This window comes from Pan troglodytes, chromosome 10, assembly GCF_028858775.2.
Source record: "Pan troglodytes isolate AG18354 chromosome 10, NHGRI_mPanTro3-v2.0_pri, whole genome shotgun sequence".
NCBI lineage: Eukaryota > Metazoa > Chordata > Mammalia > Primates > Hominidae > Pan > Pan troglodytes.
Genome location: NC_072408.2, coordinates 31542959 through 31566363, shown reverse-complemented (window position 1 = coordinate 31566363; position 23405 = coordinate 31542959). Strand labels below are relative to the sequence as shown.

Here is a 23405-nt window from a genome sequence, read left to right as displayed (position 1 = left end):
TGGAAACAAAGCCAAGACATGCATCGGTATTTAGTATCTGTGATTACTGAATTAGCTTCCATTTTTCTTGAGTGTGGTAGTTATATAATCCTTAATTGGACACAAGTTATGAATTAGTGGCTTAACACCTGTTTTAAGTTGTGGGTGCTTTTTGTATGACTTTAAATAAATAAATATATATAACAAGCTAATAAAATATCACTTATCATTTTATATGTTGGGTTCTGTGAAAATTCATTTAAACCAAGAGTTCCAATGCTGAAATCATTTTCAAAAACCACTATTGTTAACAGTTTTGTGTGTGTGTTATTTTAAAAAGTTTCCAAAATGAAATTGTCATGTAACTAGATTACTAAGAGAAATTCATTGTGTTGGAGAGTAGAAATTTAATATTATAACTGTGATTTGTGTTAAATTTTTATTTAGGAAATACTCATTTTGGGGATCTCAGGCAAAACTGATAAAGTGTAAAGGGCTCAGAAAATGAACACTTGCTGGTAAATAATTATATTGCCAAAACTCAGAATCAAAAAAATCTGATGATCTGAACTGCAGCGTATTTCTGGAGGGTAACAGGCATTATCTATCGAATCAGTCTTTAGCATACCAAGTTATAAATTCTTTGAGAAAAATTGCTTAGATGCCAGAAAGTATATTATATAATTTTCTTGTTTTAAATAGTAAGAACTCTAAGTACTACAAATCAGCCGTGAAAACAACTACCAGAAATGTAATGGGTCTTGGCACGGTGGCATACACCTATAATCCCACCTGCTCAGGAAGCTGAGACAGGATACTTGAGCCCCAGAGTTTGAGACTGCAATGCATAAAGCATCTGTGAATAGCTGCTGCACTTCAACCTGGGCGACATAACAAGACCCCATTTCTAGAAGAAAAAAAGCTATAATTCCTTATTCATTGATGAGTGGCATTAAATGAAGGTTACCTAGCTTTCTGAAAAGTTGACAGATTTTAAATTTTTTAAATTAATCTAATATAGTAATAATGACAGTTCCTTTGATTTGCTGGTAAATACTATGATTTTTTAACCTAGACAGAATATGATATATTCACTCTTCAAGTAACTTTTCAATACTATTTTAGGGGTCTTCAGGTTCTACTTACCCCTGTTCTTGCAAACATCCTTGAAGCAGATCAGGAAAAGTGTTGGGGTTTTGACCAGTTTTTTGCAGAAACTAGTGATATACTTCACCGAATGGTAATTCATATTTTTTCGCTACAACAAATGACAGCTCATAAGATTTATATTCATAGCTATAATACGTAAGTATCTCTATTTTCTTCTTATATCAACATGTTCTGTTATATAATATTTTCCTAAGTTAGGAAAAGAAATAGAAAAGATGCCTCAGCTTCACCAAAAGTACCCATTTCCCACATGGAAAATTATATTTAAGTGCTTAGTAAATTCCTTTTCACTTATTTTTGGAGTAAAAGGATTGATAATTCTAAAATTTATAGTTAAATTAGCTTGTTTCTTAAACTGTAAGTTTTACAAAAGTACTTTCATTGCTGTGCCTTCTTTCAAGTTACATAATCACATAACCACAAATGGCATCTACCAATAAACGAGCCAGGTTTTGCTAAGTGTACTATCCTGCCATGTTAAAATATCAAAGCCTAAGTCTTCATCGTTAGCATGGTTATTTGCCTATGATAACCCTATGCAGATAATATGGTTACTATTAACCATAATAATGGTTAAAGCACCTGGCTCCGGAAAAATAATCAGTGTTTGTTTTATGTAAACAAAAACACATTACACCCATGTGATTAAAAAAAACTACCCATGTGATAAAACTGCATATAAAGTTTTGGTCAATGATGGACCATATATACAACACTGGTTCCGTAAGATTATAATATCATATTTTTACTGTACCTTTTCTATGTTTAGACATGTTCAGATATACAAATACTGTTTCTAATTATGTTACAGCTGCCTGCAGTATTAAGTACAGTAGCATGCTGTACAGGTTTGTAGCCTAGGAGCAGTAGGCTAGCTACCCTATATAGCCTAGGTGTGTAGAAGGCTATACCATGTAGTTTTCTGTAAATATACTCTATGATGTCCACACAATGATGCAGTTTTTAGAACTATTCCCATCATTAAGCAATGCATGACTGTACACATACATATACTTGCATGTAAAACTGGGGAAATTTGAGTAAGTTGAGTGTATCAATGTTAATAGCTGGTTGTGATGCTTTGCTATATGCAGGATGTCACCATTGGGGGAAGCTGGGAGAAGAATATATGGTGTCTCTCTTCATCATTTCTTAGAACTGCATGTGAATCTACAGTGATGTCAATGTTTTGTAAAAAGCTCACCCAGTGTGATTATAGTTAATAATAACTTAATTGTACATTTTAAAATAGCTAAAAAAAATAATTTGATTTTCTGTAACACAAAAGATAAACGCTTGACTGGATGGATACCCCATTCTCCATGGTGTGATTATTATGTATTGCATGTCTGTAACAAAACATCTCATGTACCTCATAAATATATACATTTCCTATGTACACACAAAAATTAAAAACAAAAAATTTTTAAAAGGTCACACAGTGGAGGCTTGTAGAGCCAAATTACAATATTGCTGCTGAAACATTTCTTTTGATGTCATTGATCTATTCATGGGGAAGCTGTCTTTTCCCCCAAAGCATCATTTTGAAAATACCTAGTTTTATTAATGTATTTAACAAACATATAGTCACATAACAAGTGCTGTTCTTGGTTCTTTACATATTTAAGCCATTTAATCCTCACAACAATTCTGTGAAGTGGGTACTGTTATTATTTCCATTTTACTGATGAGGAAACAGTGCAGAGGAGTTAAGTCACTTACGGTTTTATAGGAAGTTAGTGGAAGAGCTGAGATTTGAACCCATGTATCTGATTCAAGTCAGTGCTCTAAACCGCTCTGCTATGTTGGTTCTCCATTTGAAAATATTAATAATCTTGGCCAGGCACAGTGGCTCACACCTGTAATCCCAGCACTTTGGGAGGCCGAGGCAGGTGCATCACTTGAGGCCAGGAGTTCGAAACCAGCCTGGCCAGCATGGCGTAACCCTGTCTCTATTAAAAATACAAAAATCAGCTGGGTGTGGTGGTGCATGCTTGTAATCCCAGCTACTCAGGAGGCTGAGGCACGAGAATCGCTTGAATCCAGGAGGCGGAGGCTGCAGTGAGCCAAGATCATGCCACTGCACTCCATCCTGGGCAACAGAGCGAAACTCTGTCTCACATAAACACACACACACACACACACACACACACAGAGGAAAGAAAATATTAAGAATCCTGTATATTACACAGGTATCCAAACATAAAAATACTTTAGAATTGCTTACTGTATGGACAGGTTATATGGAATGGAGTTTGTAGTATCCACATTAACAAAGCAAGTTTATATGGACTGGTTATGATATTAGGGATATGAGTTAGAAATGGATGTTGTTGCACTCATTTAAAATATTTTGCCTCTCACTTTATCCCCAGTTATAGTGTCCTTTTGAATTTTTCTCACACAGTGCTACTATATTTCATGAACTGGTATATAAACAAACCAAAATTATTTCTTCAAATCAAGAACTTATCTATGAAGGGCGACGCTTAGTCTTAGAACCTGGAAGGCTGGCACAACATTTCCCTAAAACTACTGAGGAAAACCCTATATTTGTAGTAAGCCGGGAACCTCTGAATACCATAGGATTAATATATGAAAAAAGTAAGTTGGGATTTTTCTTGTCGTTCTTACTAGCCATTAGAAAAATACAGCCAGCCTGGGCAACATAGTGAGACCTTGTCTCTACAAAAAATAAAACAAAAATTAGTGGGGCATGGTGGCTTGCACCTGTAGTCCCAGCTGCATGGGAGGCTGAGGTAGGAGGATCGCTTGAGCCCAAGAGGCAGAGGTTGCAGTAAGCCGAGATTGCACCACTGCACTCCAGCCTGGGAGACAGTGTGGGACCCTGTCTCAAAAACAAAAAAATCCACAAAGTCTGTCATTGTAGAAATGATTGTCATCCTTATAAAGCTGATGATAATATTAGTGTAGAGCTTTCATAAATATTAAAATTTTATAAATTACTATAGTTGAAAGAGAGTAATTGTAAAATTGAAAAAGCCTTGTAGACATGATTTGACTTCAAATATTTTGTTTCCTAAAACGATAAAATCATTTGTCATACGTTTCACTGTAACTCTCTTTAAAAAGTGTTTTGCTAACACTCAAAATTACCTTTTATATCATAAATTTCAGCCAATATTTTTTGTGTGCAGTATGTGTAGAACATTGTGCCAAGCTTTAGAGTCTAAGAAAAATTAGATCTGCATTTTTAGAATCTTTTAAATTACTCATTCTACTGGTAGAAAAAAAAGTGGATCACCCAGAATTTTACAGTTTTATTTGAAGGTTGGGATTTGATGTAGATTTAAAGAGAAGCATTGGACTCATTGTGTTGGTGTATATTTAAGGAAAAAATGAAACTCCTTAGAAATATTTGAGGTAATTTGTTAGAGAATGAGCATTATTGTTTGAAGTAGTGTTTTTTTAATCACGAAAACTACATTACAGATTTTGCCACTAATGTTTAATTTAGACATTGTGTTTGCTCTATAAAGGATAAAGTGATTTTTTCAAAAAGTTTTCTTTCTCATTTCATTTTACTTCATATTTCAGTTTCCCTCCCTAAAGTACATCCACGTTATGATTTAGACGGGGATGCTAGCATGGCTAAGGTTAGTATTTAATTTAATTACTATGTAAACATCTGAATTTAATGTATCCTATCAATAGTGGAAGCAATAACATGTATTGTGTCTTCATGTATGTCTATATGACTTAGGAAATTATTCACTTAAATTGATACCCTTTCCAAGTTATTTTGTGGTCTTTCTTTTTTACTTTTTATCCTTTCTTGAATTCATTATATAAGAAAATTCTCTCCATTGAGATAGTGCATGTTTAGATAATGTTAAGGATAACATATTTATTATATTTATATCTATTTTTAACTCTTAGAAATTGGTGGTTTATTGTGTTTTTAATTAACCTGATAAAAATGTGTAAGCTTGAATAATTTTGTGTAAAAGTTTTTCTTACCCTATACCACAATTAGCACCAAATATTGACATTTTATTTCTTTATTAGGCAATAACAGGGGTTGTGTGTTATGCCTGCAGAATTGCCAGTACCTTACTGCTTTATCAGGAATTAATGCGAAAGGGGATACGATGGCTGATGTAAGTAATAGATTGTAATTTTGAAATTGATTTTCATGTAGACCTTGCCCCATCATTGATATTTTCTCTCTTCAAACTAGTTAGGTTAGGTGCTTGATTTTTATTATAATACATTTGTTTCACATTTAGTTTATAAAACATTTAGCAGCTCATTTTTCATGAGTCCTACAATGACCTTGTGAGACAGAACAAATAGTATCTGAATTTTAAAACTTACACCACGCTATAGGATGTGACGGCAAATGCATTTCTTTTCCTAGGACCTTGAGTAGTTGGTTGTCATTTAACTATGTTAGAAGTCTTTGGCTTGTTAGAATTCAGTACAATCTGTACTTTCTAGCATTTAAGTCCTCAAAGTCTTCCTTAATTTCCTACCATTTTCCCAAATGAAGTACACAGTCCTTTTTTATCACACAGTATTTTTTTTTTTCTTTTTGAGACAGGGTCTCGCTGTCACCCAGGCTGGAGTGCAGTGGCACAATCACAGATCACTGCAGCCTGAAACTCCTGGCCTCAAGTGATCCTACCACCTCACCTTCCCAAGTACCTGGGACTACAGGCATGCCCCACCACACCCAGCTAATTTTTTTTTTTTTTTTTTTTTTAGTGATGGGGGTCTAGTTATGTTGCCCAGGCTGGTCTCAAACTCTTGGGCTCAGGCAATCAGCCCGCCTCAGCTGGGATTATAGGCATGAGCCACACCCAGCCTTCACAACATTGAGATATAATTCATATACTATATAACTCATGCATTTAAGCATACAGTTTAATGGTTTTTATTATGTTCAGAGTTGTGCAGCCATCATCACTAATTTTAGAACATTTTCATCACCCCAGAAAGTATCTCTGCATCCATTAGTATTCACTCTCCATTTCCGCCTAAACAGCCCTGCCCTAGGCAACAACTAATATACTGTTTGCCTGTTCCAGACATTTCATATAAATGAAATTACACAATATGAATATATAATCTAACAAGCAATTTAAAAGCTAATTTTTTAAAACTAGATCGCTTAATATAGTTATTCTAGTTCAGAATAACTGGTCATCTAGTTTAAGTAGTTTCTTCCTGAAAGTGACTCTAAGAAATGTAAGATGGATGTAATTTTTACCTGTTTTTTACTTTCATGATTTATAGATGTCATCTTTCCATCTGAAAAAAATGGAAAATACATTATCTCTTTTGGAAATTATGCTTGTTTCTACACATTCAAAGCTTTTGAATTTTGCGTACACATCATGATGGCCTTGTGGCCGACAGATGTTAAGAAGTTTGTTTTCTGCACTCATGTCACTATATATGTGCCCTTGGACTGTAATGCTTTTGACAGTTTATGTATGCCTACCTCATACCCACCCCGTCTTGCAAAAGTGTGTATGAAGCATTTCATCACTCTTTTTAGGCTCCTTTTTTTTTCTGTTAGCATTATATGAAACCCATAAATTTGTGTTTATCTTTTTCACTGTGTTCACATATCTTAGTTCCTAAGCCTATGCTTTTCTGTTTCCACTAAGAAGCTTCCTTGTTTTTACTGGTTTCTGGAAAAATCTCTGTGTACTAACAGTTTTTATTTTCTCTTATCTATCGTCATTGCTGATCCATGAAGCTTTTATTCCTTTTATTTATTAGTTTATAGTCCAATAAGTCATGAGAAAATAGTTTTAATGTAAACCACTGTTGGCAAACATTTTCTTTAAAGGATCAGTCTAATATTTTAGACTTTGTGAGCTGCATATGGTCTCTTCTTTGTTTTTACAATCTTTAAAAGTGTAATGTTAGCTCATGGGCCATACAAAAAGCAGGCCTCAAGTCTTAGTTTGTTGATCCCTGATGTAGATCAAAAGCCCTTCAATTATATATTTCTTACTGTGTCATCCTTCTTCAGATGACATCACAAGTTGAGCATCCCTAATAAAAAATATTCCAAAAGTCAAATCTTTTTGCTCAAAGTTTATGCTCAAAGGAAATACTCATTGGAACATTTTGGATTCTCAGATTAGGGATGCTTAACCAGTATGTATATATGCAAATATCCCAAAATCCAAAATCTGAAAAACACTTCTGGTCCCAAGCATTTCAGATAAGAGATAGTCAACCTGTAATTGTTTTAAAGTATAAATCAGACAGTAGTCTACTCTGAGTAGTAAAAATTAATTCTGGTGGTATAAACTGTAATGCTCTACAAACTATTTGTGTAATTGTAGATTAGTTTTTACTCCTTAATGTAATTTTAATACCTTAGGTTTTTAAACTGTTAACCTAAGTAGTAATGGTTTGTGAAAATATGAGTTCCCTAATACATCAGGATCACAGAAATGCTTATAATAATAATGTTTCAAAAAGTGTGAATTGACGAATATCATGAATATTGTTATAAAATGTTTTTGAACTGTAGTACTGCAGTATAATTAGTGATAGATAAGAAAAAATAACTCCTTAGATAAACTAATTAGAATAATTTTCTTTTTTTAGTGAATTAATTAAAGATGATTACAATGAAACTGTTCACAAAAAGACAGAAGTTGTGATCACATTGGATTTCTGTATCAGAAACATTGAAAAAACTGTGAAAGTGTGAGTAGACTACTTCCTTACTAATAGGGGTTAAATTATTAAATGTTCCATTTCTGTTTAAATGACTTAGTTATCCTTGGCACAATATGGCATGCTATGCTAGGGTTTCTATTAAAGATCAGCGGCCTGGCACGGTGGCTCATGCCTGTAATCCCAGCACTTTGGGAAGCCAAGGCAGGTGGATCACGAGGTCAAGAAATGGAGACCATCCTAGCCAACATGGTGAAACTCCGTCTCTACTAAAAATACAAACATTAGCTGGGTGTGCTGGCGCACGCCTGTAGTCCCAGCAACTCGGGAGGCTGAGGCAGGAGAATCGCTTGAACCCAGAAGGCAGAGGTTGCAGTGAGCTGAGATCATGCCACTGCACTCCAGCCTGGTGACAGAGTGAGACTCCATCTCAAAAAACAAAATAAAATAAAGATCAGCCTTAGATTAGTGATTACTTTATCATCACAAAGGCAAAAATGCCAGTTTTCTTGGTAAGAAGTGAACACCATCTCTTAGTGGCATTTTCTCCCAGCCATTGGGTAGGAAAAGGTAGTGGGAAAAACATCTCATTTCTATCTTGTAAAACAGAAACTGTGAATAAGAAAATATGAAACTTGTAATCAACAAAGGAAATAGGAAGAGGTATTCTAGAACAGCCTTTTAGTAGTATTTTTAGAATTATAGGAATTACTTTTAGTTTATTTTTACTTGTTAATCTTATTCCTGAGAACACGTTTTGAAACAGAATGATATTTTTAACTGCCCTCTTTCTAGAATATACTATTTGTACTGCAGAGGAAATACAATAAATGAAATCAGTATTCACTATTGACCTTCATTAATTCTGAAATGTATTTTTACTATTATCCTCACATAAGATTATTTGAAATTAATTTGTCTTTTCTGTTTTATCCATCCCTTAATCTGCAAATTTAAAATAGAAGCAGATAAAATTCCTTCTTCAGGAAGGCATCAGGTTTTTTTGTTTTTTTGGTTTTTTTTTTTGAGAGAGAGTCTCACTCTGTCATCTAGGCTGGAGTGCAGTGACGCAATCTCTGCTCACTGCAACCTCCGCCTCCCAGGTTCAAGCGATTCTCCTGCCTCAGCCTCCCAAGTAACTGGGACTACAGGTGCATGCCACCACGCCCGGCTTATTTTTTTTTTTTTGTATTTTTAGTAGAAATGGGGTTTTACCATGTTAGCCAGGATGGTCTCCCTCTCCTAACTTCGTGATCTTCCCACCTTGACCTCCCAAGGTGCTGGAATTACAGGCGTGAGCCACTGCACCTGGCCGGCATCAGGTTTTTTTTTTAACAATCTGCTGGCTTATAGACTTTGAATCAATTTTTTATTTTTAAATGGTTATGATGAAAGCTCAAATTATTATTTATAAAACATCTTTTTAAAACTATGTATTGATTATACTCATTTAATTTTCTCTTTTGACTTTTCATACAGATATGAAAAGTTGATGAAGATCAACCTGGAAGCGGCAGAGTTAGGTGAAATTTCAGACATACACACCAAATTGTTGAGAGTAAGTGTTTACAAAATTATGAAATTTGTAAGCTCATAACCTATTCCTTTGCTGGCACTATTAGATTTAAACTTTCTTAGGAGCTAGGCATGGTAGTACACACCTAGAGTCGCAACTACTCAGGAGGCGGAGGCAGGAGGATCACTTGAGCTGAGGCATTAAAGGCTGCAACGAGTTATGATGGTGCCACTGCACCCTAGCCTGGGCAACTGCACGAAATCTTGTCTGTAAAATAAATAATTTAAATAAATAAACTTTCTTATAGAGATGATATTTCTCACTGCAGAGAAAGAATTTTTCCCATCTTTAGAAACTTCTTTACAATATTAAATAATCTTACTGCCTTGAAATTTTTTGTAACATATTCAAATGACTACTGTAATTTAAACCTCTCTCGCTGCCTCTCTCTCTCTCGGTGTTTAAATCCATAATGCTCTTGTGTTCTTGCTGTGGCAGTTAAAGCAAGTTCATAAATGTAATTTCACATGCAGTTGAATGTAAAGTGCTTGAGCTTGTTTAGAAATAGATTTAAATTAGGCTGGGCGCGGTGGCTCATGCCTGTAATTCCAGCACTTTGGGAAGCCAAGGCAGGTGGATCACCTGAGGTCGGGAGTTTGAGACCAGCCTGGCCAACATGGTGAAACCCCGTGTCATTAGCTGCGTGTGGTGGTGGGCACCTGTAATCCCAGCTACTTGGGAGGCTGAGGCAGGAGAATTGCTTGAACCCAGGAAGCGGAGGTTGTAGTGAGTCGAGATCACACCATTGCATTCCATCCTGGGTGACAAGAGTGAAACTCCATCTCAAAAAAAAAAAAGATTTAAATTAGAAAAATATTATCAGATTTTTTTCTAAAATAAAAAAGGAAAGAAAGATTTGAGGTCTTCAAGGCAGTAATCACTTCTATAGCTAGAAAAAGAAATTAGGACACAAGTCTCTACTCTGCTGAAAAATACAATAGAATTTCTGGGAGTCTCTGAATCTCTTATTAAAATGTATTATAGAAGTGCACAGGTTTATATATTAGTAATCAGTGAGAGCTGATTACTACTCCCAGACCTGCCCCATTTACCTGCCTACTCATGACTGGCTACTTAAGCAAGGCCTTTTAGTTCTTTGCATCCTTGGTTTCTTTTTCTCTAAAATCAGCAATTTCTTACCCTGCCCGTCTTATGGGTTGTTGTACTAATTAAATGAGATAAATAAAAATACTGTACTCTTGGCTGGGTGTGGTGGCTCACACCTCTAATCCCAGCACTTTGGGAGGCTGAGTTGGATGGATCACTTGAGTCCGGGAATTCAAGACCAGCCTGGGCAACATGATGAAACCCCATCTCTACAAAAAATACAAAAAAATTAGCCAGGCATGGTGGTGCATGCCTGTGGTCCCAGCTACTTGGGAGGCTGAGACAGGAGGATCACTTGAACCGAGGAGGCGAACGTTACAGTGAGCCGAGATCGTGCCACTTGCACTCCAGCCTGGGTGACAGAGCTGAGACTGTCTCAAATAAATAAATATATTGTAATCTTGCAAGCTTTTAGTATTCGAAGTATTCTTTCATAAAATGGATGTTAAATTAAAAGTGAAAGGAACTTGATACAATATCCTTTTCACTTTCCAGCTTAGGCTGATGTTTGTTTCTTTTCCTCAGTTTTAGATCTCAAACAGTGGTTTTCAAAATATGAGTAATGAACAACTAGTAGGTTATGAAGTTGGGTGCCTGTAATCAGCAATGTATTTTTCAGTGGAACAGAATGGAAAATCTCAGAATGTGTCACATATAATAAGGAAATCATTGTTTATGAAACTTTGGATTCAGGTATATACACACTTTAAATGTTACTGAGTTAAAACAGTGAGTTTCTTACTATGAGTTGTGGTCAGGAAAGTTTGAAAACCATAGCTATAGAATAAGGTGATTAAAAGTCAGAAAGCACAAAATAGTCTTCCCCAGTATTTGTCTGCATTTAAATATAGGCAGCCATATTGCTGTCAGTGTTTTATATTCTTCTCTGTTTTCACCTTAGAACATGATTTACCTGCTGATAGGCCTAGTGGACATTTATTTCCAGGGCCAGCATCGTTTGAGCACTTTAAATCAAAATTAATATATTGTCTTTTGGGGATCTCAAAATGTTTCTCATTTTTATGACATTCCTGTGAGATTAAGATTTCTTTTTATTTATTTATTTATTTTTAAACAGAGTTTCCCTCTTGTTGCCCAGGCTGGAGTGCAGTGGCGCGACCTTGGCTCACTGCAGCCTCCGCCTCCTGGGTTCAAGCAATTCTCCTGCCTCAGCCTCCCTAGTAGCTGGGATTACAGGCATGTGCCACCACGCCCAGCTAATTTTGTATTTTTAGTAGAGAAGTGGTTTCTCCATGTTGGTCAGGCTGGTCTGGAACTCCCAACCTCAGGTGATCCGCCCGCCTTGGCCTCCCAAAGTGCTGGGATTACAGGCATGAGCCACCTTGCCCAGCCAAGATTAAGATTTCTTATGAGAAAGCATAGATGACTAAATAGCTTGAGGTAATGGAGTCTTATGACATCAGGACTTCTCACTTCAAGCCAATTACTTTTCCGTAGATATCATTTTTTCTCTTTTTCTTTTTTTTTTGAGATGGAGTCTCACTCTTTCGCCAGGTTGGAGTGCAATGACGCAATCTCGGCTCACTGCTACCTCCACCTCCTGGGTTCAAGTGATTCTCCTGCCTCAGCCTCCTGAGAGCTGGGACTTCAGGCGCCCGCCACCACATCTAGCTAATTTTTTTTTTTTTTTTTTTTTTTTTTGGAGACGAAGTTGCTCTTTTGCCCAGGCTGGAGTGCAGTGGTACAGTCTCGGCTCACCACAAGCTCCGCCTCCTGGGTTCACGCCATTCTCCTGCCTCAGCCTCCCGAGTAGCTGGGACTACAGGCTTCCACCACCAGGCCCGGCTAATTTTTTGCATTTTTAGTAGAGACGGGGTTTCACCGTGTTAGCCAGGATGGTCTCAATCTCCTGACCTCATGATCTGCCCACCTCGGCCTCCCAAAGTGCTGGGATTACAGGCATGAGCCACTGCGCCCGGCTTCCTAGTGGAGACCTTACAGACATTTTTCCCACCACAAAAGTAAAATTTATAAGTAGAAAAAATACCACATATATTATGCACCCAAAAAATGATGCTTAAAAGTTTTGTCCATTGCCCTGCAGCAGTGCTTCTCAGAGTGGCTCCTGGGCCACAGGTCGCAGTGGTTCACACCTGTAATCCCAGAACTTTGGGAGGCTGAGGTAGGCGGATCACTTGAGGCCAGGAGTTCGAGACCAGCCTGGCCAACATGGTGAAACCCTGTCTCTAATAAAAATACAAAAATTAGCCGGGCGTAGTGGCAGACGCTTGTAATCCCAGCTACTGGGGAGGCTGAGGCAAGAGAATCACTTGAACCTGGGAGATGGAGGTTGCTGTGAGCCGAGATCATGCCACTGTCCTCCAGCCTGGGCGACAGAGACCTTGTCTCAAAAAATAAAAAAAAAGTAAAGAAGAGTGGCTCCTGGGCCAGCAGCTTCAGCCTCACAAGGGAACTTACTAGAAATGCACATTTTGGGACCCCACCTCGGATGTGTTGAGTCAGCAACTCACTGGCAGAACCCAGCAAAGGCCCTTTTTAATAAGCCTTCCAGGTGATTCTCATGCTGCTAAAATTTGGGTAATCACTGTTTTCATTTTCTTTTATATGTATTATTAAATGACTGTTACTCTACAAACATATGGTTGTTATTTTTACTTTTTGGATACCATTATAGTGTAGGCATTTCCCAGGTTTTTTTGGTAACACCATTTTCTTAATGATATGATGTTGCAGCCGGTGGATTTATTACAGTCTTACTTATTATTGCTCTACTGTTGGTCCTTTAGTTTGCTTTTCACTCTTCTATGTAATGCTGTAAGAAATGACTTTTTCCATAAACTATTTTCCATATATTGGATGTATAATTTAACACATTCTAAACATTAATGTTAAAACAGACATAAAGCATAAAAACCGAGATATATATTTGATCATATAAAAATTTAAGCTGGGCACAGTGGCTCATACCTGTAATCCCAGCACTTTGGGAGGCCAAGGTGGGGGTAGACTGGTTGAGCTCAGGGGTTCAAGACCAGCCTGGGAACATGGTGAAACCCCAACTCTACCAAAAAAAAAAAAAGAAAAAAAAGAAAAAATTAGCAAGACACAATAGCACGCACTTGTAATCTCATCTACTCAGGAGGCTTAAGGTGAGAGGATGGCTTGAACTCAGGAGGCAGAGGTTGCGGGAGCTGAGATTGCACCACTGCACTCCAGCCTAGGCGACAGAATGAGACTCTGTTTCAAAAATAAAATAAAAATTTAAGATCTGTACGTGTTTAAAAAATGTTAGAATGCAAATAAGTTGGGAAAATGTGATAAAGGGTTTTTTATAAAAATAACTCATACAAATTGATAAGGAAAATAGTCAATCTGCAAAAAATAGATGAGCACAGAACATTTAGAGACAATTTATAAATGAAGAAAATATATCTGGTGAAAACACTCTTGAAAAAATGCTCAAATCCAATAGTAAGAAAAAATTGCATAACAGTAAGATACTATTTTTGTCTTTCAGATTATCAAGGCTTAAAAAATTATAATGCCAGTGCTGACAAGAGTGTGGTTTAAAGGGCATCCTTGTTTGTTGCTAGTGGCAATGTCAGCTACTACTGACAACATTATTTGAAAGGCAATAGTGTGTATCAGGACCTTTAAAATATATGGACATATTTATCCTTTAAGTCTAACCTTCATCCTTTCTTCATAAGTTTTACAAATACTGTATGCATTTCTGTGGTAGGTAAGTGATAAACTTACTAAGCTTAAAATGAACAGAATCTTAGATGAGGTTTCTTTTCATTTTCTGTTTTTAAGAGGAGTTGCTTTGGTTTGGCCTCTAAACAAGAAGAGCACAAATCTTGCTGCCTACACAGGTGATATTTGGAACTATTCTAGTGGTTCTATTTAATTTTCAAAACAGGGTTATGAAATGGAGAATTAACCACTTTATACAGATAAGGAAACAAGATTAGAAGTATTTTACATGTGGTTTTAGAAGGGTGTTTACTGAATGAAATGTTTTATAAGATGTATTATTGCTGGTCTCATGTTTTATTATCATACTGTACCCCTGGCAGAAATCAACCTAAGAAACTCTTTTGTATTTAAAAATGGAAATAATTACTGTGCCTTTGAATTGAAGTAATCTACAAAAGAAATGTGGTCCAGACTTTAGACTTTGATGGGACTGTGATGATCATTTCTGGCTTTTGGCAATCTGGATCTGAACCTTTGGTTTTATTTAGCTTTCCAGTTCTCAGGGAACAATAGAAACCAGTCTTCAGGATATCGACAGCAGATTATCTCCAGGTGGATCACTGGCAGACGGATGGGCACATCAAGAAGGCACTCATCCGAAAGACAGAAAGTAGGTTATAGCTTTATGCGTAGTTTCTGCTCTTATTAATGTCCTTTTTCACATTGACTCAGTTAATTTATTTGAGTTTTTCTTCCTTAAATAGTGTAGAAAAACTACAAGTCCTGTTAAATTGCATGACAGAGATTTACTATCAGTTCAAAAAAGACAAAGCAGAACGTAGTAAGTAAAATTTGCTATTTGTTAATTTAATAAATCCCTCTTAGTAATTAGTTATAATTCAGTTAAATTAATTTGGTATATCTGTAAGGGTAGCTTCTTAAGCTGTTTTTTTCAGAGATGTGATTCTGTCAGGAAAAAGGTTGATTGTGTTAAAAAAAAAAAAAACTATCCTTAAAATCAACCTTTTGAATACTTTAAATCAGGGTCATGAACACCAGAACCTCTAAAGGCCAGGCAGGTAACAGAAAGGAATGAGATTGGCCAGTGGGGACTCATCTACAGGGGAGAGCCACTACTCATATTCACCAAAGGTATTGCCCAGTCTTCCCATTTCTCAAAAAAAGCTAGAAATACAGAATTTGTTAGAAATACCTTGATTTTTAAATGTTAACTGTTAATTGTTTTTTACATTGTTATTTACAGACCAAATAAAAGCATCTGTGGGCCATAAGTAACCCATGAGCCACAAATCTATGACATCTGCTTCAGACTCTTAGCCTTTTTGAAGCAATAATCTCAAAAGAAAATACATTGTGTATAATATTATGATTCTATATTAACAACAGTAATATATTTTCCTATTTCTAGGATTAGCTTATAATGAAGAACAAATCCACAAATTTGATAAGTAAGTATCCAGATTATGTTTAATAGTTAGTTATTTTTGGTGCTATTTTGGTTATCTTTATTAATATGATTCTTCTTAAAGTTGAAATTAATTACAATTTAAAAATACATTTTAATCTTGATTTTACAGGATTGTTACAATATGTAGACATTTTTGAGGTTCACACATCTGCTCCCTAATTGGGAAGTTACCATGATGGGAGAAGGAGGGGGGAGAAAGATTACCATTTCAGTCAGTCAGCTTCTGCCTCATATGCTCTGATTACAGAAGTACAGATAATACAGCACATAGGCAAGGGCAGACTTAACTACCATCTTAATTTTAACCTCATTCAATAGGCATTTTTTTTACATCCATTTTGAACCTTCTCTTTATCTTCTTGCTGCTATAATGTCTATCTTAGAAACGTTTACTTTCTCCTGTAAATATTCTAAAGCCACAACAATCATTATAGGAAAGATACATTTCATATATTTGAAAATTTCTAAATATTGAAAGTAGAAACAGTGACATTGGTTTAAGCCTCTGATTATTTCTAAATTACAGGCAAAAACTGTATTACCATGCTACAAAAGCTATGACGCACTTTACAGATGAATGTGTTAAAAAGTATGAGGCATTTTTGAATAAGTCAGAAGAATGGATAAGGTGAGTAAACTTCTTTTGGAGTGATTAGTGGTTGACTGCACAATATAAATGTACATTTGAAGTAAGAATGCTTCACTAGACTGCATATCAATTGATTCTTTTTGGTTTTCAGAAAGATGCTTCATCTTAGGAAACAGTTATTATCTCTGACTAATCAGTGTTTTGATATTGAAGAAGAAGTATCAAAATATCAAGAATATACTAATGAGGTAGGTACAGCTGTCAAGGAAAAATTAAAATTCTTCTCAGTTTATAACTGATAGTGATTGACACGGGAGAAATGGGATAGAATGTGCCTACATTCAGTTCCACCCACCAATTTTTAATATGTATTTTGAGCCAAGTTTTAAGAATGTAGATGTTTTACAACTAAAAACAGCTGATAAACCATCCTTTTATCAACTGTAAGAAAAGTTTCTTTCTTAAAAGGGTATTGATTTAAGTATTGTATCATTGATAGTTTTGAAATCAAAATTTAAAGTTTTTTTAAAGGACTTATTAAAAGCTGTAACACTTGATGTCAGATCTGTAGTAAGTACTTTTGTTCTGTGATTAATGTGGGGTTGTTGTTTTCTTTTTTTTTTTTTTTTTTGATGTTTCAGTTACAAGAAACTCTGCCTCAGAAAATGTTTACAGCTTCCAGTGGAATCAAACATACCATGACCCCAATTTATCCAAGTTCTAACACATTAGTAGAAATGACTCTTGGGTAAGAAACTCATCATTTGGAAACTGTAGTGTTTCCATTTGCTTTCATTGCATTTTGAGCTTTTGCTCTTACATTTTGAAATTTTTTATGTTTGTTGTAATACAATGTTTAATAAGGTTATTTATTGACCAGTTAAAAGAAAATAAAACATAAACATCATTCTAAAACATTTGCATACTGTTTTTGAGCAAAGGTGCTTGTTTATTTTAATAGTATGAAGAAATTAAAGGAAGAGATGGAAGGGGTGGTTAAAGAACTTGCTGAAAATAACCACATTTTAGAAAGGTGAGTAATGCAAAAATAATTACTGTGATTTTCTGTGCAATTGAGTTCATTCACATCTGTACTTATATCTTCCTGTATCAATAGATTCAGCAGTGGTAAAGGGTCATAAAGTCAGAACTCATGTTTTTCTCTCTATGATCGTTTATCTGTGATGCCTTTTAATGGTTGATTAGTTCCATTTTATAGAAGCACTGGTTAATCGAATTACTTATTTGAATCAGTTTGTAAAGATCAAACTCTATTTACATTATTTTTATAACTTAATTCATTGGAATCATAATTTTCAATTTGGTGAATCAGAGTTGCTTTTTAAGATACCAGCACTTTGGTGCTGAGTAGCTTACAGGGTCCTCTGCACACCTCCTTGCAGGTGAAAGCCATAGGTAAATGCAGTACTTTGAGGAGTTAGGTGTCTGCTTATTATCTGCAAAATCCTAATAGATAAGGCCTTGATTTGAAAGCCTGCAGAGGCAATAAAGCAATTTTTGGATGGCAGTTTTCCTTATCCTGATTCCTCAGAGAAATTAAGTCATATTTGGCTCTGTAATAGAACCTTTTCTTTTTCAAGCCCTTAGGTTCTCCTCTATAGGTTCTCAAACACTTGTAATGCTAATAAAAATATTTCACATTTGGCCGGGCACGGTGGCTCACACCTGTAATCCTAGCACTTTGGGAAGCCAAGGCAGGCAGATTGCCTGAGCTCAGGAGTTCAAGACCAGCCTAGGCAACATGGCAAAACCCTGTCTCTACCAAAAATACAAAAATTAGCCGGGCATGGTGGTGCACACCTGTAATCCCAGCTACTGGGGAGGCTGAGGCATGAGAATCACCTGAATCTGGGAGATGGAGGTTGCAGTCAGCCGAGATCACACCACTGCACTCCAGCCTGGGTGACAGAGTGAGACCCTGTTTCAAAAAAAAAAAAGGATATGGAATTTTTGGGTCAGAGAGTATGTCAATTTCAATTTTTGTTGGGTTTTACTAATTTTATTCTTTTATTTTTTATTTTTTTCCCCCCCCCGAGACGGAGTTTCGCTGTTGCCCAGGCTGGAGTCCAATGGCGTGATCTCAGCTCACTGTAACCTCTGCCTCCCGGGTTCAAGTGATTCTCCTGCCTCAGCCTCCTGAGTAGCTGGGATTACAGGCGCCCACCACCACACCCAGCTAGTTTTTTGTATTTTTAGTAGAGCTGGGGTTTCACCATGTTGGCCATGCTGGTCTTGAACTCCTGACCTCAGGTGATCCACTTGCCTCAGCCTCCCAAAGTGCTGGGATTACAGGCATGAGCCACCGCACCCGGCCAATTTTGTTCTTTAAAAGGGTGCATGTTATAGTCCTAAGCAGATAAAACCTATGCATTTGGCAACATTGAATGTATAACATCTTTTAAACATTCGCCAATTTGTTTAGTAAAAACCGAGATCTTATTTTAATTTATATTTCTGTGGTTTATAGTGATGTCAAACATCGTTTAATATGTTTGTTCAATTTTCATTTTTGGGGGAGTTACTCATTAACTTTAAAAAATATTTTTCTTGTTTATAGTAATTATCTAACTTTTATAGTATCCAGTTTACAGTTTCTTCAGAACTTTAGCTAAATCCTTTTAGGCTTAAAGATCACCAAGTAGAAGAGACTATAAAGATGTGCTTTTTTTTTTTTTTTTGAGATGGAGTCTCGCTGTGTCACCAGGCGGGGGAGTGCAGTGGCGCGATCTTGGCTCACTGCAACCTCCACCTCCTGAGTTCAAGCGTTTCTCCTGCCTCAGCCTCCCGAGTAGCTGGGACTACAGGTGCACGCCACCATGCCCAGCTAATTTTTGTATTTTTAGTAGAGACAAGGTTTCACCATGTTGGCCAGGATGGTCTCAATCTCTTGACCTCGTGATCCACCTGCCTCGGCCTTCTTAAGTGCTGGGACTACAGGCGTGAGCCACCGTGCCCAGCCAAAGATGTGCTTTTAACTTTTATATTTAACTACTTATGCCTTGTGGAATAAAATCCCAACTTCCTAAACCACATTTAGTAAGTCAGTTCCTCCTGTGTTTTATTTGCAGGTTTCTTGACAATATATAGGTGATATAACATGGCATAATCTTAACGTAAATGTTAAGTGACAAAACTAGTAATGGAAGCCAGATTTTGTTCAGAGTATTATACTACTCTGTCTCCATGTGGATAACCCACTATCACTTCAAAATTTTTTTTGAATCTAAAATCATCTGTCCCAACTCAGTTTTCTCTCTACCCTCCTTATCCTGTTCGAAGGTACCACCTTTCTCCTACTCCCTTAAACATAAATTATTTTAGACACTTAATCTTCTTTATACCCTCTCAACAAGTTTGGCTCCCATATTTCCCCTCGTCACCCTCATTCAGATCTCCTTTCCCTTTCATATGTGATATATGGTAATAACCTATTTTTTTTCTTAACCCCAAGCTCTTCCCATCTGTCATGGGTATTACAGCCAAAATCATCTTTCAGAATACTGATGTAATCGTATGACTTCTTTGGCTCAAAAGTTTCTAAACTCCTGTTACCTAAAAAGTCAAGTCTAAATTTATACTTCGATTCAAAGAGTATAATAGTCTGGTTCCAGCCTGTTCACCCAACTTTACTTCCCACTGCTCCCCAAAATAACATTGTGTTCTAGCAAGGTCTCATTTCTCAACTTCCCTTGGTTATGTCACACTCCCAACTCGGTATCTTTTTTTTTTTTTTTTTTTTTTTTTTTTTTTTTTGAGACAAAGTCTCACTCTGTCACCCAGGCTAGAGTGCGGTGGCATGATCTCGGCTCACTGCAACCTCTGCCTCCCGGGTTCAAGCAATTCTCCTGCCTCAGCCTCCCGAGTAGCTGGGACTATAGGCACACGCTACCACACCCAGCTAATTTTTGTATTTTTAGTAGAGAAGGAGTTTTGCCATATTGGCCAGGCTGGTCTCAAACTCGTGACCTCAAGTGATCTGCCTGCCTCGGCCTCCCAAAGTGCTGGGATTACAGGCATGAGCCACTGTGCCCTGCCCCAATTCTATCTTAGTTTATAAATCCCACTCCACCAGAAAGAAATTATTCAGTTCTTACTGACAGTTTCTTAATTACATCATTACGTCGGTTTTTCATGTATTTATGATAATACCATGCTGTTCCAGTAAGAAATAGAACAAATCATAGTTACCTAAACTCTTTAAAAATAAATAGCTATTTATTCCTCTGAAAAGTATTTTAAGGTTGGGGGCCTTTATACATAAATGCAACTTTTGAGATTACCTTTTTTTCTTTGTGTGTGTGTTTTAGGTTTGGCTCTTTAACCGTGGATGGTGGCCTTCGCAACGTTGACTGTCTTTAGCTTTCTAATAGAAGTTTAAGAAAAGTTTCCGTTTGCACAAAAAAATAACGCTTGGGCATTAAATGAATGCCTTTATAGATAGTCACTTGTTTCTACAATTCAGTATTTGATGTGGTCGTGTAAATATGTACAATATTGTAAATACATAAAAAATATATAAATTTTTGGCTGCTGTGAAGATGTAATTTTATCTTTTAACATTTATAATTATATGAGGAAATTTGACCTCAGTGAGCACGAGAAGAAAGCCATGACCGACCAATATGTTGACATACTGATCCTCTACTCTGAGTGGGGCTAAATAAGTTATTTTCTCTGACTGCCTACTGGAAATATTTTTAAGTGGAACCAAAATAGGCATCCTTACAAATCAGGAAGACTGACTTGACACGTTTGTAAATGGTAGAACGGTGGCTACTGTGAGTGGGGAGCAGAACCGCACCACTGTTATACTGGGATAACAATTTTTTTGAGAAGGATAAAGTGGCATTATTTTATTTTACAAGGTGCCCAGATCCCAGTTATCCTTGTATCCATGTAATTTCAGATGAATTATTAAGCAAACATTTTAAAGTGAATTCATTATTAAAAACTATTCATTTTTTTCCTTTGGCCATAAATGTGTAATTGTCATTAAAATTCTAAGGTCATTTCAACTGTTTTAAGCTGTATATTTCTTTAATTCTGCTTACTATTTCATGGAAAAAAATAAATTTCTCAATTTTAATGTAAAGAGTTCATGTGTTTCTTTGTATCCAGTTTGTGAAACAAAAGTTACCTTTTGAAAGTAACAATATAGATGATAATCATAAACTGCTCAGAATATTGGATCTAGGGACAATTTTGTGTCTCTTCTAAACCCACTAATTCTAAATTTAGTATAAAGTTCTTTCATATACTTAGGCTATTATACAAATTGAAAAGGAACATTTCCTTTTTTTTTTTTTTTTGAGACAAGAGTCTCGCTCTGTTGCTCAGGCTGGAGTACAGTGGTGTGATCTCTGCTCACTGCAACCTCGGCCTCCGAGGTTCAAGCAATTCTCCTGCCTCAGCCTCCCAAGTAGCTGGGATTACAGGTGTGCACCACCACGCCTGGCTAATTTTTGTATTTTTAGTAGTGATGAGGTTTCACCATGTTGGTCAGGCTGGTCTCAAATTCCTGGCCTCAAGTGATCCGCCCGCCTCAGCTTCCCAAAGTGCTGGGATTAGAGGGGTGAGTCACCACGCCCAGCCGAAAAGGAACATTTTCTCTGAAAAATATACCCAGAGTTCTAGACTAAGGGATTGTGCTCAGCAAGAAATTATTTCATCCAACAGGACTTTTCTTTCTTTTGGTTTTGGTTTGTGGCTTTTCAGACTGGTGAAGTGTGATTACATAAAACCCGCATATCATAAAAATAACATAACCTAAAGAGAAATAAATTTGTCTACCAAGAACATCAGTAACTTCATCAGTTTTAAGAAATGATTAGGATCTTAAGTGAGATTATGATGCATTATTGTAGTGGAGAATTTTAAGCGTCATATGTACACATAACAAATAAATGCAAGGGTGAATGCCTTTATTTAAATAATACAGTTATCCACTGTCAGTTACCTGTTTAGTTTGAGAGTGTGTGGGGCAAGGAAGTATTTAATCCCTCTTTATTTTAATTTTCCATTTGACCGTCTAATATGGGTATCTTGTATAGTTTAAAAGCTTATATCACTGAATATTAGGTAAAATTTTACTCAAATTATGTGATTATTTGATATATTTGCCAATTTAGTTTTTATTTCAGCACCTCTAGCAAACAACACCAATAAATAGAACCTTTATGTGGAGATTGTATTTTTACTAATAGTATTGATAGGAATATATCTATTCCACAGTAGTATTTTTTAAGATTTACTCTTTTATTTCCCCCTTACAGTGACATGGAAGAGAAGCATTCTTGCTTTCAGTATTTTACCCTCAAAAATGCATCCTCATTCAAAACATTTATTTTTCAAAACATTTTAAATAAATAAATGCATGATACCAGTCTGCTAATGTTCAGTGACTATTTAAATGAAATTAGCTTTAAAATAAGTTGTATCTTCACTTTAGTAGCTTTTTAAAAATATTATAATGTTTTGAAAAGATAGCAATTAATGGTATAAAAATAGTATATATAACAAATAGAAGATGGGTGTGATGCCTCATGTCTGTAACCTCAGCGCTTTGGGAGGCTGAGGCAGGGATATCACTTGAGATCAGGAATTCTAGACCAGCCTGGGCAACATAGCAAGAGCCCTGTCTCTACAAAAAAAAAAAAAAAAAATTTTTTTTTAATTGGCCAGGCATGGTGGCATGTGCCACAGTCCCAGCTACTCAGAGGCTGTGCTGCGAAGACTGCTTCAGTCCAGGAGTTAAAGGTTACAGTGAGCTATGATTGCCAGCCTGGGTGGCAGAGAGAGACCCTGTCTCAAAAAATTAAAAAAAAAAAAAAAATAGAAGCGTTAGTAGATGTAACTCTTAGCATAAAACAAGTTATAGTACTGACAGCAGAAAAAATAAAAGTGAAATATGTGAATATAAAGTATATCAAAAGAGAGCTTTGGCCGGGCGCGGTGGCTCACGTCTGTAATCCCAGCACTTTGGGAGGCCAAGGCGGGCGGATCACCTGAGGTCAGGAGTTCAAGACCAGCCTGGCCAACATGGTGAAACCCTGTCTCTACTGAAAATATAAAAATTAGCTGGGCATGGTGGCAGGCGCCTGTAATCCCAGCTACTCGGGAGGCTGAGG

At 36.4% G+C, this 23405-nt stretch overlaps 1 protein-coding gene across 1 annotated transcript in view; it reads left to right on the top strand.

Annotated features, from left to right (window-relative positions):
- Positions 1-21370, top strand: part of TBK1 (TANK binding kinase 1) — a 49961-nt gene extending 28591 nt beyond the window's left edge. The window contains exons 8-21 of the mRNA XM_509194.6: positions 1105-1284; positions 3557-3753; positions 4708-4766; positions 5179-5270; positions 7744-7845; positions 9295-9373; positions 14728-14849; positions 14944-15020; positions 15609-15648; positions 16195-16296; positions 16409-16505; positions 16899-17005; positions 17219-17290; positions 20586-21370. Coding sequence (XP_509194.2) covers positions 1105-1284; positions 3557-3753; positions 4708-4766; positions 5179-5270; positions 7744-7845; positions 9295-9373; positions 14728-14849; positions 14944-15020; positions 15609-15648; positions 16195-16296; positions 16409-16505; positions 16899-17005; positions 17219-17290; positions 20586-20637 — 1378 coding nt within the window. The 3' untranslated portion in view covers positions 20638-21370. The remainder of the gene's footprint in view (positions 1-1104; positions 1285-3556; positions 3754-4707; positions 4767-5178; positions 5271-7743; positions 7846-9294; positions 9374-14727; positions 14850-14943; positions 15021-15608; positions 15649-16194; positions 16297-16408; positions 16506-16898; positions 17006-17218; positions 17291-20585) is intronic.
- Positions 21371-23405: the final 2035 nt, after the last annotated feature.